Source organism: Enhydra lutris, unplaced genomic scaffold, assembly GCF_002288905.1.
Source record: "Enhydra lutris kenyoni isolate GAN:26980312 unplaced genomic scaffold, ASM228890v2 scaffoldscaffold11, whole genome shotgun sequence".
NCBI lineage: Eukaryota > Metazoa > Chordata > Mammalia > Carnivora > Mustelidae > Enhydra > Enhydra lutris.
This window is the reverse complement of record NW_019154095.1, coordinates 38,605,136-38,630,886: the sequence shown is the minus strand read 5'-3', so window position 1 is coordinate 38,630,886 and position 25,751 is coordinate 38,605,136. Positions and strand designations below refer to the sequence as shown.

Below are 25,751 nucleotides of genomic sequence, written 5' to 3'. Positions count from 1 at the left end.
GCGGGAGGCGCCATCCGGGGGCCGCCGGGCAGCCGCGGCGCGCCTCTCCCTCCGAGCGTCTCGCGGGCGCCTCCCCCGCCGACCCGGTCGCATCCTTCCCGCGGTGGGTTAAGAAGCTCCCCCCTCCGCGGAGCAGAGACTCATTTTTTTTCCTCCTCGGGAGGGTGTCGCCACCTGGATTGCCAAGTGTGAGGGGTCCGGGAGGCGGGGACCGGAGCACCGTGACCCGCCATGGCTCAGGCGGCCAAACAGCTGAAGAAAATCAAAGACATCGAGGCGCAGGCCCTCCAGGAGCAGAAGGAGAAGGAGGAATCCAACAGGAAGCGGAGGAACCGCTCCCGTGACCGAAAGAAGAAGGTAAGAGGGGGGCGGCGGCGACAGCCCGGTGACAGAGGCGCCCTGGAGGTGGTCGCTGGGGGAAGGGGCTCGGCGGACGTAAGAACGAGGTGGGGGCGCGGGGACCCGGGCGCCGGCGGAGTTGATGCTGCTCGAGAGTGGAGGGCGCGGGGTGGGGGAGAAGGAGGGAAGAGGCTTCGGTGTCGCGGGGCAGAGGACAGGGCAAGAGGCTGGAAGGGCAGAGCGGGCGGCCAGGAGGCTGAGGGCGCGCTGAAGCCCGCCGGCCCGGCGGCCGCGAGGACCTTTCAGCACCGTGGACAGATACCGGCAAGCCCGCCCGGCTCCGGGAGGAACTTTTCCGGCCTCCCAGCGGCCGGCGAGGGTGATGGGCTGATCCGCTCGGGCTCGCCGCCTCTCCTGGTTTTGCAAGGAAGCTGGTTTGGGGAGCTGCGGCTCCGGGCTCCTGAGGCTGCTCTGCCCGGCGCCTCCCCCGGTGACCCACGCTCCCACAAGGAGAGCTTCGTTCCCAAGTCTCTGAACCAGGGTGTGGGGCGGGGGGGGGGGAGGGTCTCCTGTCCTTCCTCGACCCTTCTCGAGCTCAGGAAGAGTCTTTCCTAACCCTCTGAGTCCAGCGGCAGAAAGGCATGCCCCCGGGGCATTTGACAGCATCCTCTGTTCAGGTCACTCAAGATGAGCGACTGATGGCCAGGAGGGGAAGTTCCTTTGGAAGCCAGACACGGGTACTGTCCAGCTTGGCCCAAGGGCCTGGTCAGAGAACAGGTCTGCCTTTTTGTAGAGGAATACTGAGACAAGGTATTGCCCTGCGCCCACTCCATGACCCAGACCCCTTAGAGCAGCTGTTGGTGTGTTGGGCACTTCCCTTCTGGTCTGGGGTCTCCCTACACCTTACTCAAAGCATCTCTAGAAACACCTGTGTTGAGAAACACCTCTTCGTCTGAATTATCTTTCATTATAAAGGGAGGGTGCAGTTAATTGGGTAGAGGGCTCCAGCTGAGAGGTGTTTTAGAGGCACCCCTCCTCCCCATGGAGGAGGCCAGGAGTACATCGATGCAGTTCTGGGAAGTGGAGGTAGGGTGGAACTCGATCATCAGGAGAGCCATTTTAACCCAAAGAAGTCCGTGTGGGGCACAGCCTACAAGCTTACTCACCAGGGAATGGGACCCCTCAGGGTCCTGGGCAGAGACACTGGTCTTGATTGAGAAGGAAACGTTTTTGGTTTGGGTCCCCCCCTCCCCCCACTGAAATTGTCTCACTCTGAGAAAGAAGTTTGGAGCCTTGGTTGACAGCAGAGTGTGGAGAAAAGACAGCTTGTGGGTCACACTCCACTTAGCAGTTGGTCAGCAGGACCCACATCCAGCCTTTTCCTAGAGATGAGACACAGGGACAGAGATGTTCTCTGACTGTAACCGAATTAACCAGCCCACTCTAGGCTTTCCTGCACCCCTTCAAGAGCCAGCCCCTCCTCCCTCAAGGGATTTCCATGATGTGTGTGTAAATAGTAGTTTCCCAAAGGCACCACCCCTTTAGCAGGACCAAAAAAGAGGCCTTCCCCAAACCTACGGTGAATCAGAGTTTGGGCTGGTGCCATGGAGAGAATCTCAAGTCCTTCTGCTAGGGTCTGAAATACCAGAGCCCATCCTGTGAGTCAGACAGGGGGAAGTCTGATTATATCTGACAGTGCTCACCCACTTCCTTGGCATGAATGTGAACTTCTTGTTAGAAAAGCGTGCTCTCTATTTCCATTCCTGCCTATTGCTTTAGGAGCCAAGATGATCCTCTCCCAAACTGCTCACTCAGTGTTTTTATCCCACTTCTTGCTCTGGAGCTTCTTCCTTGATGCTCCTGATACCTTAAATAATTTTTTTGAGCAATAGTCAAAACAGAACTCTCCCTTCTTCTTCTTTGGTTTCTTTCCATCCTACAAAGCTCCATTTAATATAACTATGCATCCCAACTGCCTATAATACACACGCAGAAGAGTGGCAATCTCAATATTCTTTTTACCTCTTTGGTCTTAATCTTTACATTCTTATGAACTTTATGTCCATTGTGAGTGCTGGGTGAAAAGAGATTTCCCTCCCCCTGAGCGGTGTTATTTTGTTTTCTAGCTGGTTGTAGCATACTGCGTCAGTAAGCATTCAGAAATCTTCCATACTGATATTCATTAATGTATGCAGTACCCTGGGTGCTAGGACGGATACGACAGTAACAGGGAAATCTTAAGTCGAAGTGATAGCGGTGACATAAACTCTTAGAGCTGATTCTTGGGGCAAGGAGGGTATGGTATGGAGTGAGGTTCGGGGTGCTTCGTTTCTATTCTGTAATGATTGTGAGGTCTCCTAGCTCTGGGCACAGCCTTGAGGGCCGCCTCAGAGACTAGAGTTAACACTTATAGCAAAACGCAAAATCACAAGAAGGTGGAGGGGTCTGGAGGGAAAGGGGAGGGAGGGCAGAGCCATGCAGAAAGAGATATTTAGAGGAGGCAGAGGAAGCTGCCGTAGGGGGTGGGGAAGCAGATGGCCAGGGTTGAAGGTTCATATGAGGTGAAGTCTAACCTGGGCCAATGAAGGAGCCTTTGAAGGGAAAGATGATTAAAATCAAGCAGGTGGGGACTTTAGCGTTGGTCCCCACAGACTGGGGCTGCTGTGGAACCATCCTTGTCATCAGCACGAAGAAGGAACTTCACGGAGGCAAGCGAACATTTTATTCCAGTGAATTGGTAACTCATAGGAACATATACCCGAGCCAAGGGCATTCTGAATTTACGGAAAGGAAAGGTGTTTGTTCCGTGGGTAACCTACTTAGTGGGGACTGACTGAGCAGAACCGAATCCCTCCCCGTTTGTAGAAAGAACCGTGGTTGTAACTTCAACACTGGTTGCAGTTTTTATGGTTGATGATACTGTGTGGGCAGACGCTTGCTAAGGGGTGCTGAGCAGTGGGGGTGGAGGCTGGTGTTGTGACGCACTGACTGACACAGATAGAAACCACCTCGACACAGGGAACTGAGCTAAAACTCTGGAGTTCTAAAGATGCCTGCATTCTTCTGGGGCTCCATTCAGTTTTCTGTTTGTGGAGCACTCATCCTTGTCAGATGCTGGATGTCAGAGCTGCAGCTTTAAAGAAGGAAAAAAAAAAAAACAACAACCCGGAATCCATGACATTTACTGATAAGTCCCCCTGCTTCTGAAGGCTGGGGTGGAAATAAATAAATGGCCAAGCGTGTGTAAAGCAGGCATTTGCATGAAGAATGAAAGCTTTCTCAGGCTGAGGACGCCTTGGGCACAGGAAGATGTGTGCTTTTTATGTTTACCCAGGGCTTGAGGTTAGGAGAGGAGGACAGGGAGATTGGAGAGGAAGTGAGGCCCTGCATGGGAGGAGGGTCAGAATTCAGTAAAGGAGGAGAGGATGAAGGCATGAGCGAGACTGCTAGGGAGAGGAGGGCCTGGCAGCTCAGCTCTGCTTTATGGGGTTCGGTTAATCCTGCTACCTGCTGCACCTGTTAGTACCCTGGAAGGGCATTTACTGAGCTCTCCTCCTTGTGCCTGCTTCTGTCCCCCTGCCTCATCCTCTGCTTTCGGTGAGATCATGCCCTATTCCTGGCTGTATCCCCAGTACCTGACACATAATAGGTGTGCAGTAAACGCATATGGGATGATTGGTTGAATGAGCAGATTAATATATTTGTCCCCGCTTGCTTTGATGTTGTCTTGGTCATAGGCACGGCTTCAGGTGAACAATATATACTTTGAAGGTCTTTTGGGGGCATCTGAAGAAAGTCTGGTGTTTCTTTCTCTTCTAATCATTGGCAAAGCTGTAGAGCATCCTTGGTAGGCAGTGGGACGAGCTAATTTCTTGGTGCAGTGAATTCCACCACAGGGCATGCATTTAGTTCTTACAGGGACTGCTACACTGAACGTCAAGTGGTTTTAGCCATTTGGAACAGCAGTGTTTGCACAGGGCCTCAAGGAGCCAAGAAGAAGAGAGCAGAGAACAAGCCAAGCGAGCCAAGGAGCAGAAAGTAGCCTTCACCACTCTGCTGTGCAGCAGTGCCCATGGGTCTTTCCAAACCAGGCAGGGTGCCCTGGAGAGCACTCAGCCCGCCTTGCACCATGGGACAAAGCCCCGCTCCTGGACTGTGGACCTGTCCTTGTGTGTGATTCTGTGATTGGACTCGCATGGGAGACTTGGGCTGACCCCCATGAGTCTGGAGTGGTCGAGGCCAGGAGGGTGGTGGGGGTAGGGAGGGGGAGGGGTGAGCAAGAGTGGGAGGAAGGGAAGGAAGTGAAGCCGGAGCGTCATGGGGACCCATGTCTCCTAATTGTAAGGGTCTCAGACATAAACTTCTGCTGTTGTCTGCCAGTGAGTTTATCCTTTCCATCTGAGATCTGGAAGACAGGCTGGAAAGAGAATGGGGTTCAGCACTTATCTTTAAATCTAGGTCCTACTGCCACGTTACATCACGAGTATATGTCGCCGTATGAATCGATCCTTGTATATAAAGTCTCTCTTTGGCTTTTGAATAGCATAATCAAGGTGCACTGCATGTTCATTATTAAAGGTGTTAATTTATTACTTGCAAGGCTTTAAAATACACCACAACTCTGGTAGCCCTGCTTTGGCATCTCTTCTTATTTTGGGATCTCAGGACCCTCCAAAAACTGGCCATAACCTGTCCTTCTGGAGCTCTGGGAGCTACTGGCAGTGGCTGAAGTTGTGTGAACTTTCCCAGTCTGCTCTGGGTTCCTCTCCCAATCCAGTGCTTCCCGCCCTGCTGCAGGGACCATGGCGCTGGGGGCTGTTCCCCGGCTGCTCCCGTCACCCCCCAACCATTCGCTAGACCAAGAGAGTGGGGTCTTGTGACCATAGACACTACACCCTCAATGATGTCCAGAGCTCTGCAGTTTGCACATCTTTTGCTCCTCGCAGCCACTGCTCAAAGTAGGAGGGGCGGCAGCTGAGAAACTCAGAGCCGGAAACACATACAGCCTCACGGCGAAGTGGACCATGCCGGGCAGCTCCATGACTTGTCTCTTCCCTTGTTCAGCCTGGCAAACTGCTGGCTCACCAGTTCTGCTTATCTCCTCTCACTATGGCTTTTTCTTAACCCCATTCTGAGGCTCCTTCCTCCTTCTTTCAACAAAAATGAGCAGACACTAGTGAACGGGACCAAGTGCCAGGCATTCCCCCTATTTGAGCTCATCCCCATACTTTGCCTCGGTAATGCCCTTGTAGAGGCAGAGCCCTTATCCACATCTTCCTCCTTTGGTGCCAGAGCCTGTCAGTCCATTCTTCAGGGAACCCTTCCTGAATGTCCCCTCCTCACCTCCATGCCCTGGTTCCTCCTCCGCCCTGTAGACCTTTGTCCTGTGGGGGGCGGGGTGGGGGCAGTGCACTCATGTGCGGGCACACATTCTTGTTTTATCATTTCTATTAGACTGTAAGCTCCTTGAAGCCAAAGCCTGAGTCTTCATATTTACAAATTCAATAAATATTTATGACTTGAATTGATTCAGAAGCTACATGTAACTGATTCAGATTTTCAGATTTTTTTTTTCTTGATCTTTCTATTTGATTTTGGAAGAGTTGGCCCTACAGAATTGGAACCAAGTAAATCTATTTTTTCCCTGAATTATTCTGCCTAAAGCAAAGTCATCAATGTTTCATTTTGGAAAAAAGCAAGTAAGCTTTGCTTGGCTCCATACCTCCATTTCCGGTTCTGGGAAAGCAGCTCAAAATCCTCTCACTCTACAGTGTGAAGGGCTAGGAGTCAGTTCTGGTGGTTCCAGCTACATGTGCGTGAATAAGCCTCTGAATTTCTCTGAGCCTCAGTTTGCTCATCTGCAAAATAGGGATGAGAATCAGATGAGTGTGCTTTGTAAACTTTAAAACTCCCCTGATATTTAAAAGGTTATCGTTAACAACATAACAATTATTAATTAAAGTATTCTTTCTAATGAGTCCAATGCCAAAGCTCCTGCCTGGCCTTCTCGTCGGGGGTATGAAAGTTTGATGTGTGCCTGGGAAGGCCAGCATATTATTATTTCAGTGCTGGTAAATGAGAAAAAGTTACTTTAAATCATATCTTCATTTCATTTTCAGGAAAGGAATGAATATCCTATTTTGACAAAATTTATCATTGCAGACTTAGCTCCATGGGTCCAGTTTGAAACTTTGAGGTGGGCTTTATTAAAGTCCCACATGGCGATGTAACTGTATATCAAAAGGGGAAGGTGACAGTGGTTCCTAAATTATCTGAGACTACCATCACCAGTTGAACCATGGCTGATAAATCCAGGGTGTGTAATATCAAGATAATGGAACACACGGTGTTAGGGGCAGACCAGACCCCTCCAGGGAAACTCTGGGCATCTTCAGAGTGGACACGTAACACTTGCTCCAAGAAAGGGGAATGTGCATTATGGACACTCAAAGCTTAAGCAAAGAAGATTTAATGGCCAGCCAATTAAAAAAACAACAACAACTTGTTTCCTTTGCTCCCAATGTGACTGGCTGGTTGCCTTCAAAGAGCATTTCTCCATGTCTTTGATAAGGCCGTAATACATTTTCCGCTTCAGTTAGTACATTTCTGTCCATTTCAGAACATCCTTGACAATGCTATGGCAAAAGCAGGCTGCTTTGTTTATCAAAGAAGGGGTCTGTATTTATCAAGAGCCTGCGTGTCCTACAGGCATCGTCTCCTTGGAGCCTCACATAGTGCAGAGCGGGGCTCCAGGCCAGCCTGGTTTCCGAGCTTTATTTGTAGACCTCGGCCCAAGGCTGCCTGCTTAGGTATGTGACACGCTCTCAGGACAGTCAAAGCTGTGTGAGGCACTGAGAAGGGAGACAGCACTGACGATGTTTCCCCTGCCTTCCCCGGAAGGACTTGCAAATTCATGGGAAAGCTGCCAGAGGAGCAAGTGACCCAGGACAGAATAGAGGCAGGTGATCTGAGTTTAGGACGGGAGCGCTGGCATCTAGATTCCCGTTGGGACATGCATGTCCACAGGCTCCTCTGTAGGTCTCAGGAGCAGCCTTTGTGACTGTGGGAGTATTCCCAACCCCCCCTGGCCCCCCTCCCATTTAAGACAACAGACCAAATGAAAAGAGTAGCTGAAAACTAAATCCTGGGGGTTACCTGCTCTATTTCTGGCTCTTCTGCTTCACCAAATGGCTATTTCCCCTTTATTTTGTGTGTGGGAAATTTCTCTGCCTACCACGTAGTCAGCTTCTTGTCCATATAATTGTTTAATAATGAGTGGCTACAGAGTGCCAGCATTTCTGCCAGTATCCTCTGTTCTTTCCTCCTCTCTGAGACTTTTGCTTGTTACATGGAGGAGTCCCTGGTCCCCCGGAGGTCTTGGGCCTTATGTGAACTGCTTGCCGACAGCTGGACTTGGTGTTGGGGAGGCGCGGCCTGCTGGGAACGGGAGGGGAGGGTGGCCCGGCTCTTGCCCGGAATTCTCCCATCCAGCCATTGCTGGATGCCTGGGGTGTCCTCTGCTGCTCCAAAGAAGTCAAGTGGTCTAAGTACGGCTGAGGGAGCAGAGTGCGGTCAGAAAGAAGACAGGCATGGGCTGTTAGAAGGCAGCGACTGTTATTAAAGTGGAATTGGGAGAGGAGGGCACGGTGCGAGAGGAAGCACTACAGGGAAAAAGAAAGAGGTCTATGACTCCTCCACTCAGTTCTGAGATTGAAGGACAGCTCCCAGACACCCAGGTGAGACCCACGGGGAAAGAGACGGGGTAATGGGGCCAGGGGTCTCTCCACTTTGCTAGTATCAGACCAGCTGGGGGAGAGGGCTCATTAACCGCAGACCTGCCCCTCTCTATCTTCGGAGTCTGACACTGGGTGCGGGTGCGGTCAGGCACCTGCATGTCCAGCAGAACAAAGGCTTTCTGGTTTGGTCTATGCAAGCCTCACCCGAGGGGAGGTTGCTGGACACACAGGACTCTCATTCCCTGCAGGAACGGGGCAAGTAAAGGGCTGGGTTAAGCACTGTGGCCAGTCCTATGGGAGAAGTAAGCCTGGCCAGGCCCGAAGGAGGAATGGCCTGGGGAGGCGGCCCAGAGGCTTCTGGGGGTCGAGGATGGGTCTTCAGTGGGCCAGCCGTTCAGCGGAGGCAAAAGCCTGTGTGGAGGGCAGGTAAGAGGGTCTGGAGGGGGCAGTGGGCTGGGAACTGTGGGCTCAACAGTGGGAACAGAGAAAGCAGGGTGAGGGAGCCCTGGAAGGGACAGCAGAGAGAGCCGAGGCACGGGTCCAGCCATGTCCAAAGGGCAGAGGCAACCTGAGGGGCTCCAGGCAGAAGTCTGAACAGTTCCCATGCCTTGCCACAGAAACTCTATGGTATGTTGAAGGCTAATCCAGCTGAGGGGCAGGCTGATTTGAGCTGGGGCAGCTCCTGGGGATGGAAAGCGTGTGGCAAATTAGCTATTTGGGTGGTAGAAAAAAACTGGTCTTTGTTGTAATAGAGTGGGTACCAGTAAGTAGTCAAGGTTGATCTTGACTTATGTTAACCTATTAGCGTGTGTGTGTGTGTGTGTGTGTGTATGATTAAATGTTCAAAAGACCTCATGTCTGACTTGGTGTTGGGCTAGTTAGTTGGTGATGCCTTTCATTGAGCTAGGAAAGAGGAGGGAAGAGCTTAGGAAGAAAAAGATGAATCCTTTTGGGAGCACGGATTGTCAGGTAGCTTCCTGGAGCTCTCGGTTGAGAGAGGGAGAGAGCTAATAGAAAAGGTTCTTAAGTATCAGGGAGTCTGTTGGGCTGGCGGTGGAAGAGAGAGGTGTCGGTTCTAGTCTATGTTCTCCAGCAAGGCCCTGGAGTGCACATCTTCCGAGTGATTGCTTTAACTAGGGCACATGCACGTGACAAGCCCTACCAGCCTTGTGAAATAAGAGATCTGACTGGTGGACGCTCTCGCCTGCAAGGAAGGAAAGCCCCTGGGCTTGGTTGGGGGAGGGGGCAAGGGGAGGCAGGACTGACATCCTTTCAACGAAGGACTTCAGCACCATCACCCCTATGGCAAAATGCTATCTATTCACTACAAATGATGCTTAAAAGAATTTGTCTTTAAGAATATGTTTCTAATAAAAAAGTAGGAATATGTTTAAGATGTAGTGTAATTAAAAATGCAATGTAAATGTAATTAAAAGAAAAGGCAGAGGATGCCCAGCTTGTCAGAAAGGAGAGCCAGCCTTCTCTGCCTCCGTGTCTGGAGGTGAAGGCTGGAATTTATAGATGACGTCACACCCCCCAATAAAGAATTCCAAGGTGGTGTGGACTAGAGCCAAGTAGGTAACAGAATGTACTGGCTCAGAACGGAGCTGGAGTGTGGTCCCAAAAGTCTGGGCCGTTGGGTCTTGGCATGTGAAGCCATCCCTTGTAAACCAACTTGAAAATGTGTATGTGTTGGGTCTAATCCTCCATTCGGCAGCCAGAGTGATCTTCCAAAAATGCAAATCAGATTTCAACACTCCCTCCTTTAAATCCTTCCGTGGCTTCCTAATTGCCCTTAGAATATAGTCCAGGCTCATTACTCTGGGCTCCTTGGAACCCCCACCCCTGCCTGCCGCCAGTCTAGCCCATAACTGCCTTTCCCATTTCATCTCCTTTCTGCATGCTGCGCTCAGCTGGACTCAGAGCTTCTTCTGGTACTTAGGGTATGTGTGCTTTCTCTGCCTTTAGATCTTGCTGTCTGTTGAGTCTTTTTTTTTTTTAAAGTAAGCGCTACACCCAATGTAGGGCTTGAACTCATGACCCCAGGATCAAGAATCACAGGCTCTACCCACTGAGCCAGCCGGGCACAGAGGCTGGCTGAGTCTTTTGCTCACACACGAATGCCAGCTCGTCTGTCAGAAATCAGTGTGAACATTGCCTCCCAAGTGCTAGACGAGGTTAGGTTACCTGCCCCATATGACTCCAGTATGCTCCCTTTGCAAGGTGACCAGGAAATTTGAAGGACTTCAGGACGCACTGGGGAGTCATGTTTGATTGTGATGTCAATGCAGCAATAAAGAGATACGAGCCTTGAGGGGACATGGATTCAGATGGTCATGTGTTGGTGTCCTGGCTCTGATGTTTTCGAGCTGGGGACTTTGGGCAAGTTGCTAATTAACCCCCTTGAGTATGCACGTGGGGGTGGGTGGCAGAGAGAACTCTGTCTGCACTTAGGCCACCAAATAGACCAATAAATGAAGATTTTTAATGGGACCACTGGCCTTCTCCTCTTTGACTCTGAATACAACTTAAAAGGTGAAAGTCTGGGGACACTGGGGTGGCTCAGTTGGTTTGGCTTCTGATTCCTGATTTCGGCTCAAGTCGTGATCTTGGGGTGGGTAGATCCAGTCCCGTGCTGGGCTCTGCTCTCAGCATGCAGTCTGCTTAAGGTTCTCTCTCTCCCTCTGCCCTTCCCTCTGTTCTGTTCTCTCTCTCTCAAATAAATAAATCTTGAAAAAAAAAAGGTGAAAGTTCTTAAATGAATTAGGAAAGACGGTGGAGAACGTGAACCTGATCTAAAACTCCAAAGTGAAGAATCAGAAACAGCTCAGGTTCAGAAAAGCTTCAAAGTCTGGAATGTCCATAGAGTTGTATTGCGTTTCTGGAGGTTTGAGACTCTCCTCTGGCACAGAGATTTGGCAAATTCCTCTGAATGCCATTTGGAAAGAGCTGCTTTGGTCTCAGCCACTCTGGAAACCAGAACGCTGCCCTGTTGGTCTTAGGCTTGGGGGTGCTGGTGGGCAGGGCAGCCCCGTTGCTTGCCTTGCCCTGCCTGGGGATGCCGTGGGCTGGCCCGTGTGTGGCCGAGTCAGCCCATGAGCCTACTCTGCTTGGGGACAGCTGCAGCGCCCATGGAGGGGACCCCGTGCTGGCTACCGATGTTGAGCAATGTGTTTGGGACCAGGTTGCTCTTGCAGGCTTCTTGAGCAGACGGGCTTCGCTACCTGCTTTAGGTAAAGCAGACTGCGATCAATGTCTTCCAACAATGTCTTCTACCCTCTCACAGGCGCCTCAGCCCTTTGGCCTCGTTCTTGAGCAGACCTGCGCTGGGGGGACATCTGGACTACAAGCCATGTGGATGAACCTTGACACTCACTCCACGTGGGCAGCATCTCACGCCCGACAGGACCTAGAAAGGGAAAACGTTATGATTCTGTCCCAGGGTGAAGCCGTACCATCATCGGTGGGCAGAACATTTAGGATGTTGCCTGTGAATCCACCTTTCTCTGCCCCCGACTGCGTCTCTGCTGCTCTTGCCCATGTATCATTCCTGCAATAAGGTCCTTTAAGGTTTGCCTTTCCCATCCGCTCTTGACTTTAGAGCCAGAGTCATGCTTTTACAAACACTGTGGGATAGGCGTCCCTTTCCTTCACAAAGACCTTTTGGTACTTCCCGTCCCCTTAGGATAAAGTCGGACTCTGTCCCACAGCTCCTGAGGCTGTTCGTGGTCTGCCTGCCATGGGGGGTCTTATCCCTCATCACCCCCCATACGGTGCTCCCAGCCCTGCACCTTCACACGCCGGGTCTGCTCTGGAACTCAGCCTACTCTCTACTCTCTCTTAAAGCCCAGCTTCGCTTCCTCCAAGCAGCTCTTCTGAATCTGGGTCAGAGATGTGATAGGAGGGGTGCCAGCTCTGAGGGGAGGCTGGGAAGGTGACATCCAGGATCCCTTCCCACTCAGCCACTATATATGGGTCCGGGGAGTTTCCCAAGGCTTTTAAAGCTAATGGCACTTTCAGCTAAGTCCCAGGACAACAGAGGATTATGGACCCAGTCAGGAAATGAAATCATTCCCTGGCAATTAATGGAGCCTCTCCTGGGGCGCCTGGGTGGCACAGTCAGTTGAGCCTGCGACTCTTGGTTTTGGCTCAGGTCATGATCACAGGGTCGTGAGATTGAGCCCCATGTTGGTCTCTACACTCAGCATGGGGTCTGCTTAAGACTCTTTCCCTCTGTCCCTCCCCCCTCAAATGAATGAATGAATGAATGAATGAATAATGATGGAGCCTCTCCTTCCTTCCATGCCACCCCTCTGATTTACAAGCATTGACTTCTTGTGGCTGTGGATGAAAAGAATACACCTTGGCATTAAGAGAGGTGTGACCTGCTTCTTTCCACTCTCTTGTGTACCTTTGCATGCTCCTTTGAGCCTCAGTTTCCCTTCCTCTAAAGTAAGGGGATTGGTTTAGAGGACTTCTGGGGGGTACCTGTGATTCTGAGATTCTGCGAATTTACAAGGCCATGGGACAAAATGGTTCCTAGATGCCAGCCGGCTTATCAGGTGTGCTGGCAAAATCTGGGGCGGGGAGGGGGGCTGTCTAGTGGTCCAGTTGGACACCAGATTGCAGGGTATAGGAGTGTTAGCAAAAGTGTGAAGGGCCACTCAATGTAGGGTTCTGGTTCAGCTGGTTGAAACTCACCCCATCCCATCTGTTATTCCCACGACACTGCTGCTCCTGCGGGCAGGTCAAGGAGAGAAGGTGTGCTGATAAAGCATGGGAGCCTCTTGGGCTCTTGCAAGGTCACCATGCTCAAGGTGAACAGATCCGGTCCTTGGGGTGTATGCTTTTGGAAAGCCTGTATAATCAGACTCCCCTGTGACTCTATAAACCTTCTGCTGAGGCCGGTGAGGTACTTCCTTCTATGTTTGCAGCAAAGCATAACCTCTGGGAGGGCAGAGAGTACCTGCGGCAGGTGAATGGAGAATTCGAGAGGCGGAGAGCCTTCTATTTTCAGTGCAAGGTGACTGGATTTCTCACACGCTGAGTTGCTTTCAAGGTCATGAGCAAAGTGAGCCTCCTCCCTCCCTCCCCCAGCCCCAGCTTGGGGGAGCCCAGGAGGTGGAGCTTGGGGGAGCCCTTGGAGCTTGGGGGAGCCCAGGAGGCCCTGCCTCCAATGGGGGAGGGGGCTCGAGCAGCCCTGGCTGCCTGCGTTTTCCTGGAAAGCAGACTCGGGCAAACCCATGGCCCAAAGAACAGGCAATTTGCTGTTGGATACACGATGTGGTTTGCCAGACAATCATGGCTTTTTAGAGAATCCCTTTTAGAGAGGAATTGCATATTTTTGGAAAATCCCAAAATGAGTTACCGGGAGTCAGTATTATCGAAAGAGGTCAGTACTCCAGTTCCGCCCCAGCTGAAGGTCTTTCCTGATTCCGGTTGCCCTCCCGACAGCCCTTGGGAGAAGCAGGAAGCTGCTTTCCCATTTCACACCAGCTATGGGATTTGGAAACCTTCACCTTCCGGCCTCTGGGGGTGTTCTGAGGATCAAAGGTAATGAAAGTAAGTGCCCCAGGAGGATGTGGGGCATGTAAGCACTAACACAGAGCCCAGGGCATGGTGAGAACTCTACCCTTGAGTCAGAGATAAAATACCGCCCCACCCCCGCTGCCCTCCGCGATCCTCCAGAGCACGTGTGATAAGAAGGCGTGCGTTCCCAAGAACAGAGCGAATCCTGCCGATATGGGTGTAGCGATGGAGATATAGACGTGGGATAGACAGATGTGGGGATGGAGACGCAGATGTTGATACGGACCGTATCTGTGGATGCAGAGAGAGACCCAGGGCTATGGCTGGACCCAGGGATACAGACAGACACACACACAAAGCAGTGCGTGACCAGTGCCAGAGAATGGGACCAGGAGGAACCAAGGATGCTGGTCCTGACTCTGCCCCTCAGGAAGTGGCTGGGGGACCTTGGGAAAACCATTTCACCTCTCTGGGCCTCTGTTTTCTCACCTGTTGAACAGAGGGCCCCGAGTGGGCCGGCTGATAGAGCAGCCTGGAAGAGACCTTGGAGATCTCATACCCCATCCCTTCCTGGGGTCGGGGCAGGGGCGGGAGAGGGGGGAGGGACTGTCCTCCAGAGAAAGACAATGAAGTGCCCAGATCACGCAGCTGTCTGTATTGGCCAAGTGAATCCCAGAACCAGCTCTCTAGGCTACAGCTTCTGTGCTCTGGTGAGGAATTGCAGGCTGTGATGCTTTGAGCACATGGTGGGGGGAACTCAGAGAAGGAAGGGGGGATAGGGGTTCTTCTGTCCTGGGGAGAAACAGCCACACTGCATGAAGGCAGCATAGCAAGAACATGCAGAAATTGGCCGTTTACGCACTGCGGGCAGAGGGGCTGCAGGGAACTACCGGCACCTCCACCAGGAGGCTGCAGGGAGCCTAAGTCCTCGCTGGGCCTGATGGAAGGAGACGCGCCCTGGAAAGATGATTCCAAACTGGTCCTCGTCCCACTGCCCTAATTAACTCTCTTTGGTGCCACGTGCAGCCCTGGGTATGTTCAGGGCCTGATGCGCTGCCAGCCGTGGCCTGGTGTGGGCACTTAATCTGTTCCGCGCTTCCCTGGCCTTCGAGACGCGTTCATCAGATATGACCTGATCACTCTACGGATGGGACCTGAGGCCTGGATGCAGGGGGTGACCTTCCCCAGGCTCCGGGCTGAGCAGGGCCTGAGCCTGGCTCTTCTGGGTACTATTTGGAGGCAAAGTCTTGTCCCTTGAGTCTGCCTGCCTGTTTGTCTGTCTGTCTACCCATCTATCTACCTTGGTTACCTGCTATTATGTGTCTTAGATACCTACTATCTCACTGTGCTGCTTTCTTGAGGAAAGAGGGCACGAGAAGAGCTCCCTTGCAGGTAGGCTGCACTCTTCATACTTGGCCCAAGTCTTCTTTCAGCTTCATGCCCTTCCCTCCTTTTCCTCCTCCTCTTTTATCTTCTGTAAATAACATGCTGGTCATTTCCTGCATGCTGCCGTGTCCCCCAGACCTCGTTCATGCCGGCAGTGGTATCCACCAAGTCTGAAACCCCTCTCCTCTTGGCTATAAAATGAACTCCTATTCATCTTCCAGATCCAGAAAAAAATACCGCCCCTTCCAGGAAGCCTTCCCAGAGTCTCTGTTGCAGGCATTCGCCTCTGTCCCTGTGGCATAAAGGCAGCCACAGACAGTACACAAATGAACGAGCAGGGCTGTATTCCAGTATGACTTTATTGAGGGGCACTGAAACTTGAATGGTGTTTATTTTCACGTGTTACAAAATGTTATTCTTCCCCACCCCTCAACCCCACCACTTAAAAATGTAAAAATCATTCTTCGCTTGTGGGGGCTGGGTCTGACTCTTGGGTACTGCCTGCGTTCCTGGGATTAAACGCTTCTTTTTCTTGTTGGTCTGTGCACAGTGCTGTAGCTGGTCTTCTCTGCCTCCCCAGAACCGGGGGGTTGATTGAATGAACCTGGTGATGTTCACTCAGCAGAGACCCATGGAATAACAATCCTTAACGTCTTAAACAACTCTTGGAGCAAGGGAGGCCAATCAGGCATCACTGTTCCTATTTCATGGGCAGGACAACTGAGGCCGTGGGACCCCGGGTCCCGGGAGAGCCCCAGGGCTCCTGCTTCCTACTCGGGCCGGGCTGTCACCGTGTCTCTGGTCCTAGAGGGGCTGCTGTGACTGCTGAGCCCTGCTGCGTGGCCGAGCACACCTCCGAGGAGCCAGGCCAGCGGAATGCACCGCATTCTGGGTGCTGGATACAGCGGAAGGCAGCCAGGAGCCTGTCCTTCGTCTGTGAAGTGGCAAGTCTGGTGCCTGCCTGGGGAAGAGGCCTGTGTCGAAGTGGTTTGGTTGCCTTCCTGCCTCTCTCTCTTGGGTGCTGAGCTCCTACAAGGGGAGGCAGCGGTGTCTGTTCTGGTGAGGGGGAATTGTTACACGGAGCTAAAATTAGATGTTTTGTTTGAATTATGTTAATCTGGTTTAATTGCTGGGGAATGTCACTGTTCTTCAGAAATCAAGCAGTCTGCCTGTTTTGGGGAACACTGAGGCTCCTTCGCATGCTACAGGACCTACCCATCCCCGGCACCTCCACCTTCCTGAGCTCACCGGCCGCTCCTAACAGACCCAGCAGGGCAGCAGCCCAGAGGATGTGATCCCATGATCCCCGTTGTTCTGGACAAGGAAGCTGAGTCTCATGGGGGGAAGGTTCCATTCCCCAGTCCACACCAGGTCACAGCAGATCACACAGGTCTGATTTCTGGGCATTTTCCGTTCTACTGGTGCTAGGGCTTAAAACTTTGTCCCCTACCCCGTTGTTGAGGCTGGCTTCTTTATGTGCAGACGACTAGTGCAGTGGCTCTCGCGGCAGCTCGTAGAAGGGACTTATGCTCACCTTAGTGCTCTGCTGTGACCATTTTGAAGTTGTTCGTCATTTTATCTGGGCATCTGGGTGGCTCAGTTGGTTAAGCATCTGACTCTTGGTTTCAGCTCAGGTCATGATCTCAGGGTCATGGGATGGAGCCCCATGTCAGGCTCCATGCTCAGCGGGGAGTTTGCTGAAGATTCTGTCTCTCCCTTTCTCTGTGCTTCTCCCCCTGCTCATGCTCTTTAAATGAATGAATGAATGAAATCTTTTAAAAAAATTTCATCATTTTTTTACACTGCATTTTCATTTTGCACTGGGCTATGCAAATTATGTAGCCAGGCCTGGCCATGAGATTGTCTTCGTGGGCTAGCCCTTGGACATTTCCATTTAATTAGCCTTGAGTATGAGTTGATCTTGGCCATGGCAGCTGAGATATCCAGAGGTGCTTCTTTTTATTAATAACTGCCCCCAAACCTGTCTGAAGGTGAGATTCCACGTGGCCTGTGCTGAGAAGGCCAGTGGGTCAGCCTTCAACTCCTCTTCCTTTCAGTCTTTGTCTCTGGGCTGTGGGGCGGGAGTGTGTCCAGGTGCTGGCAGGGGACGGTTCTCACACCAGAGGCGAGTTTGGAGGTGTGAGAAGTGTTCCTCCCCCGTCTGTGGCTGGAGCACCACCCAGGCTTTGGGTACCATCTCCCCAGGAGGGTTAAGAATTCAGAACCTCGGGGCACCTGGGTGGCTCAGTGGGTTAAGCCTCTGCCTTCGGCTCAGGTCATGATCTCAGGGTCCTGGGATCAAGCCCCACATCAGGCTCCCTGCTCAGCGGGGAGCCTGCTTCTTACCCCCACCCCCTGTCTGCTACCTACTTGTGATCTCTCTCTCTCTCTCTCTCTCTCTGTCAAATAAATAAAAAAAAATCTTAAAAAAAAAAAAAAAGGAATTCAGAGCCTCTCCTACTCCTCAGGTCTGGTGCACACTAAATTCTCTATTAGTTTCTGTCATTGCTGCAGACGGCATTCGGGGTTATTTCCTAGGTCTCATGATGGGTCTGAGAGTCGTGGGGGTCTGGTAGTGCTGTTGGACTCTGCACCTTCCAGAACTGCTGGTTTATGTGCTTTCTGCGGGCCGCATCTACCAGGAGCGATGATATCCGTGGGCACTGACTGCCGGCTGGCTGCGGGGCTGGGTGCCCAGGCTCGCCGCTCTGTGCCCTCTCCCTCCCGTGGCTGTGGCAACTGGGCTCGCCTGTGCTCTGTCCCTCAGACACACCTAACTTGTCCCATGTGGGGCCCTCGCATTTTAAGTTTTCTTTGTCTTCACTGTTCTCTTCAGAGCTGGCTGGCTCCTTTTCATCTGTCTCAGCTCACCCTTTGCCCACATAACCCCACACTCGGCGGTGCGCCCGCCCACTCTGTCACCTCCTCCTGTTTGTCTTCATCATTGGGAATAATCCTATTTCTGGTTTACTACCTCTCTCCCCCACGTCTGCATTAAAAAATAAATTCTATGAGAACAGGGACCTTGTCTGTTTCATTCTCTACTCTATTTCCAGCAAGTAGAAGAATCCATTGCATACAGTAGGTGCTCAATGAGTGTATATTGGACAATATAACGAATCACCACTCTTGTAGGTCAGGCACCAGTAGCCTCATGGGAAGGATGGGGAGATTGAGATCCTAGAGTAATTCAGTGACTTGCCCAAAGTCTCCCAGTTTAGCAAGGAGGGCTTTTGCCCGCTCTGCAGCAGAGACGAGCCACCAGGAGCCAACTGTGACCCGACTGCCGGCCCCAGCCTGGTGTTCACTGAGCAGGAGGGCGTATGTGTGCTTCTGAAGCCAGCCCACCGATGCCCGCTGACTCTCTTCCTGGGGTCCTTCTGTGACAGCATGGAAGTTTCATCTGATAGTTTGGTTTTAAAAAATCGGACACAGAAATGATTTTGATTTGCAAAATTTTAAACGCGAGTCTTTCCATTAGATCAGGTTTAGTTTTACATTGATCAAATGGCCTCTATTGAAAAGAAAAAAAACCCATGAAACCTGCTGAACCTCCGTGGCTCATCCCTTGTAAACAGGAGACAGCCTGTTGCACAGCTGCTGGGAAAGGTCAAACCTGGTGCAGAAACGTGAGGGATTACCACTGCCCAACAGAAAGGCTGTCTTCGTGCCTTCGTAAAAATCATTCAGTCCAGTGAGGCTCGGGTAAGGGAACTTAACAGGCTTCCTTTCGGCATTCTTCAGCTTGAGGTTGAAAGTCAAACCTTTTCGTGGTGTAAAGGCAAGTGTAGAGGTTTCTGCGTTAGGCCTTGGCACAGATCTGAGCCTCAGTTTTCTGACCTGTAAGATAGGCGTCAGTCCCTCCTCGACATCTCTGTGTGGCAGCGAGCTTGAAAGGAAATCTTAAATGCGTCCCTTCCTCACATGCAGGCTCAAGGGCAGTCCCTTGCCTGGGTGGGGTTGGGGCCGTGGGCACGGCAGGTGGCACTTTAGACAGAAATGCCCTGTGATGAGGACGGCTGGGGAGGAAGGGGAGGAAGGAGGTGGTTGGGTAGGGGCCTTGTCCCTGCTTTGGAGGGCTCTGGGCAGCACCATTGGGGGCCCCCTGGCAGGCAGACCTCCCTGCCAGACAGCACCCCACCCACCGCTTGCAAGTGAATCAGAATCCAGAATCTTCCCAGGGGCCCGCAGACACTCCAGGCTCAGTAGCCAGGCTGGGGCAGGCAGGTCTGTTGCAGCCGTCCTTGGGGAAGATCTCTACTGCTGTGGCCAGAGGGGAGGGAGGCTCCTGCCAGGGCAGGAAGGACCCCCAAAGGTGTGAGGCTCCCTTTGGAGGGAGAATGCGCTTGTGTGCCTGGGCTCGATCTGAGCGTGCATCCCCTGAGGGGGAGCTTTGAGGAAAGAAGGCCTGGGAGGTATGCTTGGGCCTTGCTTCTCTTGCCCGGCTGCCTCCCAGCCTCTGACAGTTGCAACATCGTGTCATCTAAAAGCACAACAGAAAGAGCAAAGAAGACTGTTGCTATCCCTCTGAGGGAAAGGGCACCCCCCGAGCTGGTGACGTGTGGGAATCCATCCTGGCCGTGGAAAGTGTGCACTTTCTGACCGGAGACCGCGGAACCCACCTGCTTCGGCAACGAGTGTAGTTGTGGAAGACCTGGCCCAGCCAGGTGACCAAAATGGCCGAGTGGTCCCTTGGGAGGAGCTGGGACTTTGGAGTTGGGTGGGTCTGGGGTCCAGTCAAGGCTCCATCTGGTCAAATCCCTTGTAGCTTTTCTCTTCTCACCTTCTTGGTTCTCTGGTGTCAGCATGGTGGCTGACATAGTGTGGAGAGACCAGCAGCCTCTCTCTCAAGGACTTCCGGGTGCCCAAGGAAGACGACCCCTGTCTTCATCCATGGGGACCTTTCTGTACATCAATCATTCCCTCGCTCTTAGCCAGAGGCCTGGGACGGCTGATGCCATGTGCCAGGGGGCTGCAGGACCCCAGCTTCCGGGCAGCCATGGTCTGGAGAATCAGGAGAGGAGGGCTTGGCATTAAAGACAGGGGAGAGAGGAGGCAGGAAGAGAGAAACCTGGTGTCTCTATCTCTCTCTCTCTCTCTCTCTCACACACACACACACACACACACACACACACACACACACACACACACCGTCCTTCCTCCCATCTGCCATCCTAGGCTCTGTAAACAGACAGAAGTAGATCGTCCTGAGGGCCCACCACAGGGATGAAGGTGGCCCCCTCTCTGGACCACCATGGACTCCCACCAGCATGTCCTGAGCATGTCAGAGCTGTGACGAAGCTTTTCATCTCATAGACTTCCGTGGCTAAAGTGCCCCCCAGAGGGTCTGTGACACTGGAGAAATGGGGAATTTAAAGGCAGGAAGCTGTGACCGGGAAGGGAAAGCAAAGCGAGTTGAGGCTGGAACCAGAAAGTGAAATTCTTTTTTTTTTTTTTTTTTTTTTTGCTGGGGCTGAAGAGTGGGGCAGCTAAGACAGAGGTATTCTAGGACCTTCTCTGTTTATAGGCCAGTGAGGGGCCGATAAAGACATTTGTTATCCCCGCCTTGGGAGCCTGCTTGGAGACACGGGAAAGGCGGCCTGCAGCCCCCTCTCGGGGACAGTCTGGGAGAGACCTGGGCTCAGCCTGCTCCACCCAGACCGACCCAGGGGCGCTGCCTGGAGCTGCCGAACTTTGGGAGACTCTTCCTTTGCCAGACCGTTCTTACCCTAGCTCGCTGACCTTTTCCTGGGCCCGGGGCAACCCTTTGAATTAAATTTAATTCAGGAGAAACAAATGGTGATGGCTTGAGCAAAAACAAGACCCGAAAGGGGCCTTTCCAAGTGTCTGGTCCTCGATGTGTGCCAGTGGGCATCAGGCGCCCCGTCTCTGCAGGAGCAACGGTTTACTGAGGGGGTTCCCTGGACAGTTCTGGGTGCAACTACCAGGACAAGTCCTCCCCACCCCCTGCCCCACCCTGCGTGCAGCTGCCCTACGGCTTCCCCAAGAGATGTCCCCAAACGTGGGTTTTTCAAGGCCCCACCCGTCCCTCCCTCATGTCAAAGGGTCTCTTAGTACGTACGGCCTCTGTGTGTGTGTGCGTGTGTGCGCGTGGGCGCGCGTGGGCGCGTGGAGGGGAGGGTGTTGATCTTGAACTTGGCTGGGTCTACTTGGCTCCTGGAGTAACACGTCCAGCCAAGGTCTCTGGCCGTGCTCTTCCTGCCGCCCCTTGGCTCAGCATATGAGACAGAGGCGGTCCCCCAGAAAGACAGGAGGTGGGTCAGGAAGAGTTGGCTGCGGCTCCAAGGGTCTCAAGGTCCAGCACTGAGCAGGGCAAGGCACAAGGCTCCACCCTTGAGCAGCCTGAGCTGGTCGGCGCCCCTCCTCACCTGTAAGACCATCAGTGAACCAGTTTACAGAGCTCTGAGCTATTTTACTTAATCTAATCCCCTCCGGGGGCGTCATGGTTCCAGCGTGGCTTTTGGAATAAGGCTAGTCCAATAAATACAAACCCAGCCGGTACCACCTGTAACTGCCGGCCAGTTAACCTCGATAAGCCTCAGTTTCTTATCTGCAAAATGGGGATGAGACTCATAATGCCTGTCTTTGTCGGGTCACTGTGGGGATGAAGTGAGATCGTGAGCGTGATGGGCCAGTTCGTGGAAAGTACTCGGGGTGTAACTTCTGGGCTTGATATTATCGTCCTCATTTTACAAATGGGAAAATGTACCCTGGAGGGAGAAGCTGTCCCAGAGTGTGGCATCGCCAGGACGTGGTGGATCAAATAGGACTTCAAACACCCTTCTTATGAGAAGGCGCTCAAGACATGGCCAGAGATGATGGTATTAAATGGAACTTTGAGGCAGCATGGAAGAAAATTTAGTCATTTATTTATTTGCAGACAAAATCAATTAACTCTTTAAAATGGGAGAGTGATTTTTTTCCCCCCAAAGGAAACGAACTACAACAGAGTAAGGAAGTCCTTGGGTAGAAGGAACAGTCGCAGAAAGCAAAGCCCTTTTCACATTGATGGCTTCAGACTTCTGCCCTGTGGAAATGTAGTCGCTCAGGAGATCTCTCTTCAGGAGAAGATGCTCGAGACATTAATAGAGTCTCTGTACACCATGTTACCCATGGTTCTGCCACAGAATTTCTGCCTTTGTCACCAGCATCATGGACCGTCAGGGTCCCCGCCACTGGGGGTGGATTGCAGGGGAGGACATGCCCTGAGGCTTGGGGTCTCAGTGTTCCTCAGGTCAGGGTGGTGGGAGCGGTGTGGGAAGGGAGAGACTGGCTCATCTCTTAAAGATGTCGCAGAGAAAGACCTCGGCCAACCTCCCATCCCTGAGAGGCTGTATTAAGCCTTTCTGTCTGTGTTTCACTTTTTTTTTTTAAACCTTAAACTCCCTTTATAGTCCAGGTCGAGGATCGTGAAGCGAGTGCCCCCCACCCTGCTTGGCATATACCCCAGGTGCACCGATTACACATCCGCAGCTGGAGGTGACACCCCGCCCCGGCCGTCAGTGACCCTGTGCTTGGCACTCACTGTCGCCTCTACCTGGAATGACTTCCAGAAATACGGCTTAGTAGGGAAATAGAATTCGTCTGTGCAGAACTCGAGCTAGATTGGAACCCGGGCTTCGGGTCCCTCCCTGTACGGCTTCTGGCACGTTGTTGAACTTCTTCAGACCCGTGTGCATTTCTGTCTGAAGTGGGGGGGATGGCGTTGTTGGAGGAGTTGGTGGGAGAATGTGCCCGGGGGGCCTTGGCCCATTGCCTGGCAGGGATCAGGGCCGGGCCGGGAGGGGCTGGGCTTGGGCTCAAAGGGGCCACACCACTCTTGACTACCGTGTCTGGGCTCTGCTTGGGGGGCCCTGAGGGCCTGAGGGTCCGTTCCTTCCCTCTGCATGCCCATAGAGACATTTAGCATGAAGTCATCTCCCAGCCTCCTTTGGGGGGCAGGGTTTGTATGACTAAGACTGCGAATCAGCTTGGGTGATGCTAGGCTTGTCTGTTTCTGAAATATTAAAAAGTCTTTCGAGTGGGTTAGACCAAAGTGATGACAGCAGCTTATAAATAATAAACCCAGCATGGGCCGCTGAGGCCCTGTCTTCTGGAGCACGGGGGCCTCTCCTCCCAACCCAGGGGCGACGGAAGGGGCTTCCAAGGGCCGGGGGAACTGGGCCTTCCCAGATCTGTGGATGCAGGGAGAGGGCAGGCTCTGCCCCCAGCTTGGTGGCCGCTGCCATGGCTCCGTGGAACTCCACAGATTTTCAAACACATGATTCTATCAGGGCTCTCTGCTGCGTGGTGTCTGAGCTTCCTGGCACGGCTCTAACACGGTACTGCCGCTCACTGGGGGGGACTAAGATGACAGAGACCGATTGTCCTGCAGTTCTGGAGACCGAGAGTCTCAGAGCAAGGTGTCGTCAGGGTTGGTTCATCAGGAGGGCTCTGAAGGACACAGTGTTCCAGGTCTCAAGGCTTCTCGCGGCTTGCTGGCCATCTTTCGTGCTCCTTGGTTTCCACATGCCTCACCCCAACCTCCGCCTTCATGTTCACGTGCTGTTTCCCCATGTGTGTTTCTGTGTGTATCGCCCCCTCTGTGTAAGTAGGTTCGAGCCCACCCTAATGACCTCATTTTAACTTCATTATCTCCGTAAAGATCCTGTTTCGAAATAAGGTCACATTCTACTGCACTGGAGGTTAGGAATTCCACGTCTCTTTTTTAGGGGGGAGAGACACTTCCACCCACAGCCCACGGGTGGGCATGGGCCAAACGTGTGTGTGCCTGGAAGGTCGCAAGCTGAGGACAGGGGCACCCGGAAACCTGGACTGACTGTGCTTGGGGAGGGTCTCTCGGCTGTTCAGGGCCTCCTCTCATTTACCAGGGAGGAAACCCTCTCCAAAAGGGGGGACCCCCTGCAGCAGAACACCAGCTGCCTGAAGCCCAGGCCGATGTGCTTGCCCATCCCCCTCCGAGCCTCCCTGGGGACAGTTAGGTGTGAGTTCCTATATTTCCTAGAGCAGAGGAAGGGAAGGGAGGGGGAAGGAAACATTCATTGTGTGTGCCAGATCCTTCTGCATCTCATTTAATTTTTATGGGAACATCTATGCTGGATATGACCCTTCCCATTTTTTCCCTTTCTTTTGTTGTGGGGGAAAAATGCATAACATCGAAGTTACCATCTTACCCATTTTTAAGTGTACAGTTTAAGTGCATTCTCGTTGTACTTTAAGTACACCTATCACCACCATCCACAGAACTCTTGTTGTCTTGCACAAGTGAACTCTGCACGTATTAAACGATAATGCCCCTTCTCCTCCCCCCAGCCCCCAACGAACACCATTTTACTGTCTGTATCTATAGACTTGACTACTCCAGTTACCTCTTAGAAGTGGAATTCTATAGTAAATTTGTCTTCTGTGGCTGCCTTATTCTACCCAGTAAAATGTCTTTAAGGGCAGCCATGTTGTAGCATGTGTCAGACTCTCCTTCATTCTCAAGACTGAGCAATAATCCATTGTATGTCTACACCACATCTCGTTTATTTGTTCCTCCACTGAGAAACCTTACAAAAGGTCATCTTTTGGAAGATGCAAAATGTGCATCTTCCACATTTTGGCTCTTGTGGGTAATGCTGATGTGTAGTGGTGTACAGACATCCGTTCAAGTCCTTGCTTTCAATTCCATTGTTTTCCACAGTGGGTCGCCATTCCCACCAGCAGTGCCCAGGTGTTCCAGTTTTTCCCATCCTGGCCAACACTTATTGTGTTCTACTTTTTTGATAGAAGCCCTCTGAATGGGTGTGAGATGGTTATCTTGTACTTTTGAGTTGCATCTCCCTAATAATTCGTAATGTTGAGCATCTTTTCTATGTGCTTATTGACCCTACCCATGTGGCTTCTCTGGAGAAATGTCTATTCACATCCTTTGCTTATTTTTGAGTTGGGCTCTTGCTTTTTGTGATTGAATTTCCATCCTTATTTTAACGACAAGCAAATCAAGGCTCTGAGAAGTCAGAAAACTGGTCAAAGATTGCATGTCCAGCTGGTGGTATGGCTGGAGATAGGACAAGTCAGTCCACGTAAAGTTCCCACTCTTTCCACTTCCCACTGTGTGCTGCCTCAGCAGCGACTGCCCGTACCCAGGACTGGTTGGAAAGAGGGGAAGATGAGCAGGTCAAATCAGTAAGGATTTGCTGAAGTAACTACGGGGGACCCAACCCTAGATTCCATGGGGAGGTCAGGAAAGCATAGCGATAGCCTTGAGTCTCGTTGGCTTCCAGTTTCACTGGGGAGAGAAGATCCAGACTCATAAACGAACCAGAGAATAACACAAGAGTTATGTAAAGGTCTGTATTGGTCCGAATGGATAAGTAGGGGTTCTGGACTGAAGTTCCGGGAGAGAGAATGAGGACGGGAGGGGTGCCTCTTAGACCAGTGCCCCGCCTGGTGGGAGGGGCTGGCTTTGTTGTGTGTGTGGTCTGGGAGGAGAAGGATGGACATGGAGGCCGCAGAGAGGCCACTTCTGGAGGATAGTGACCAGTTGGAGCACGAGTTTGCAGGGCAGTGGGAGAATGGGATGGAGAGGGACAGATAAGCCACATGATTACACAAGAGCTGGGAGGGCTGGGGAAGCCCCTTGTCCTTGATTCTGGAAGGAGCTTTTACCGAGTAGAGGCACCAACCCATTACCCCCAGCTGTGCCCTTTCCATGTGCACACTGGGATGCAGAACAAGGGTGCTCAGGTGGGAGGA

At 52.2% G+C, this 25,751-nt stretch overlaps 1 protein-coding gene across 1 annotated transcript in view; it reads left to right on the top strand.

Moving 5' to 3' along the window:
* Nucleotides 1-231: 231 nt before the first annotated feature.
* Nucleotides 232-25,751, top strand: part of LOC111144640 (ankyrin 1) — a 204,951-nt gene continuing 179,431 nt past the window's right edge. Inside the window, exon 1 of the mRNA XM_022499035.1 lies at nucleotides 232-357. Within this exon, the coding sequence (XP_022354743.1) occupies nucleotides 232-357 (126 nt within the window). The remainder of the gene's footprint in view (nucleotides 358-25,751) is intronic.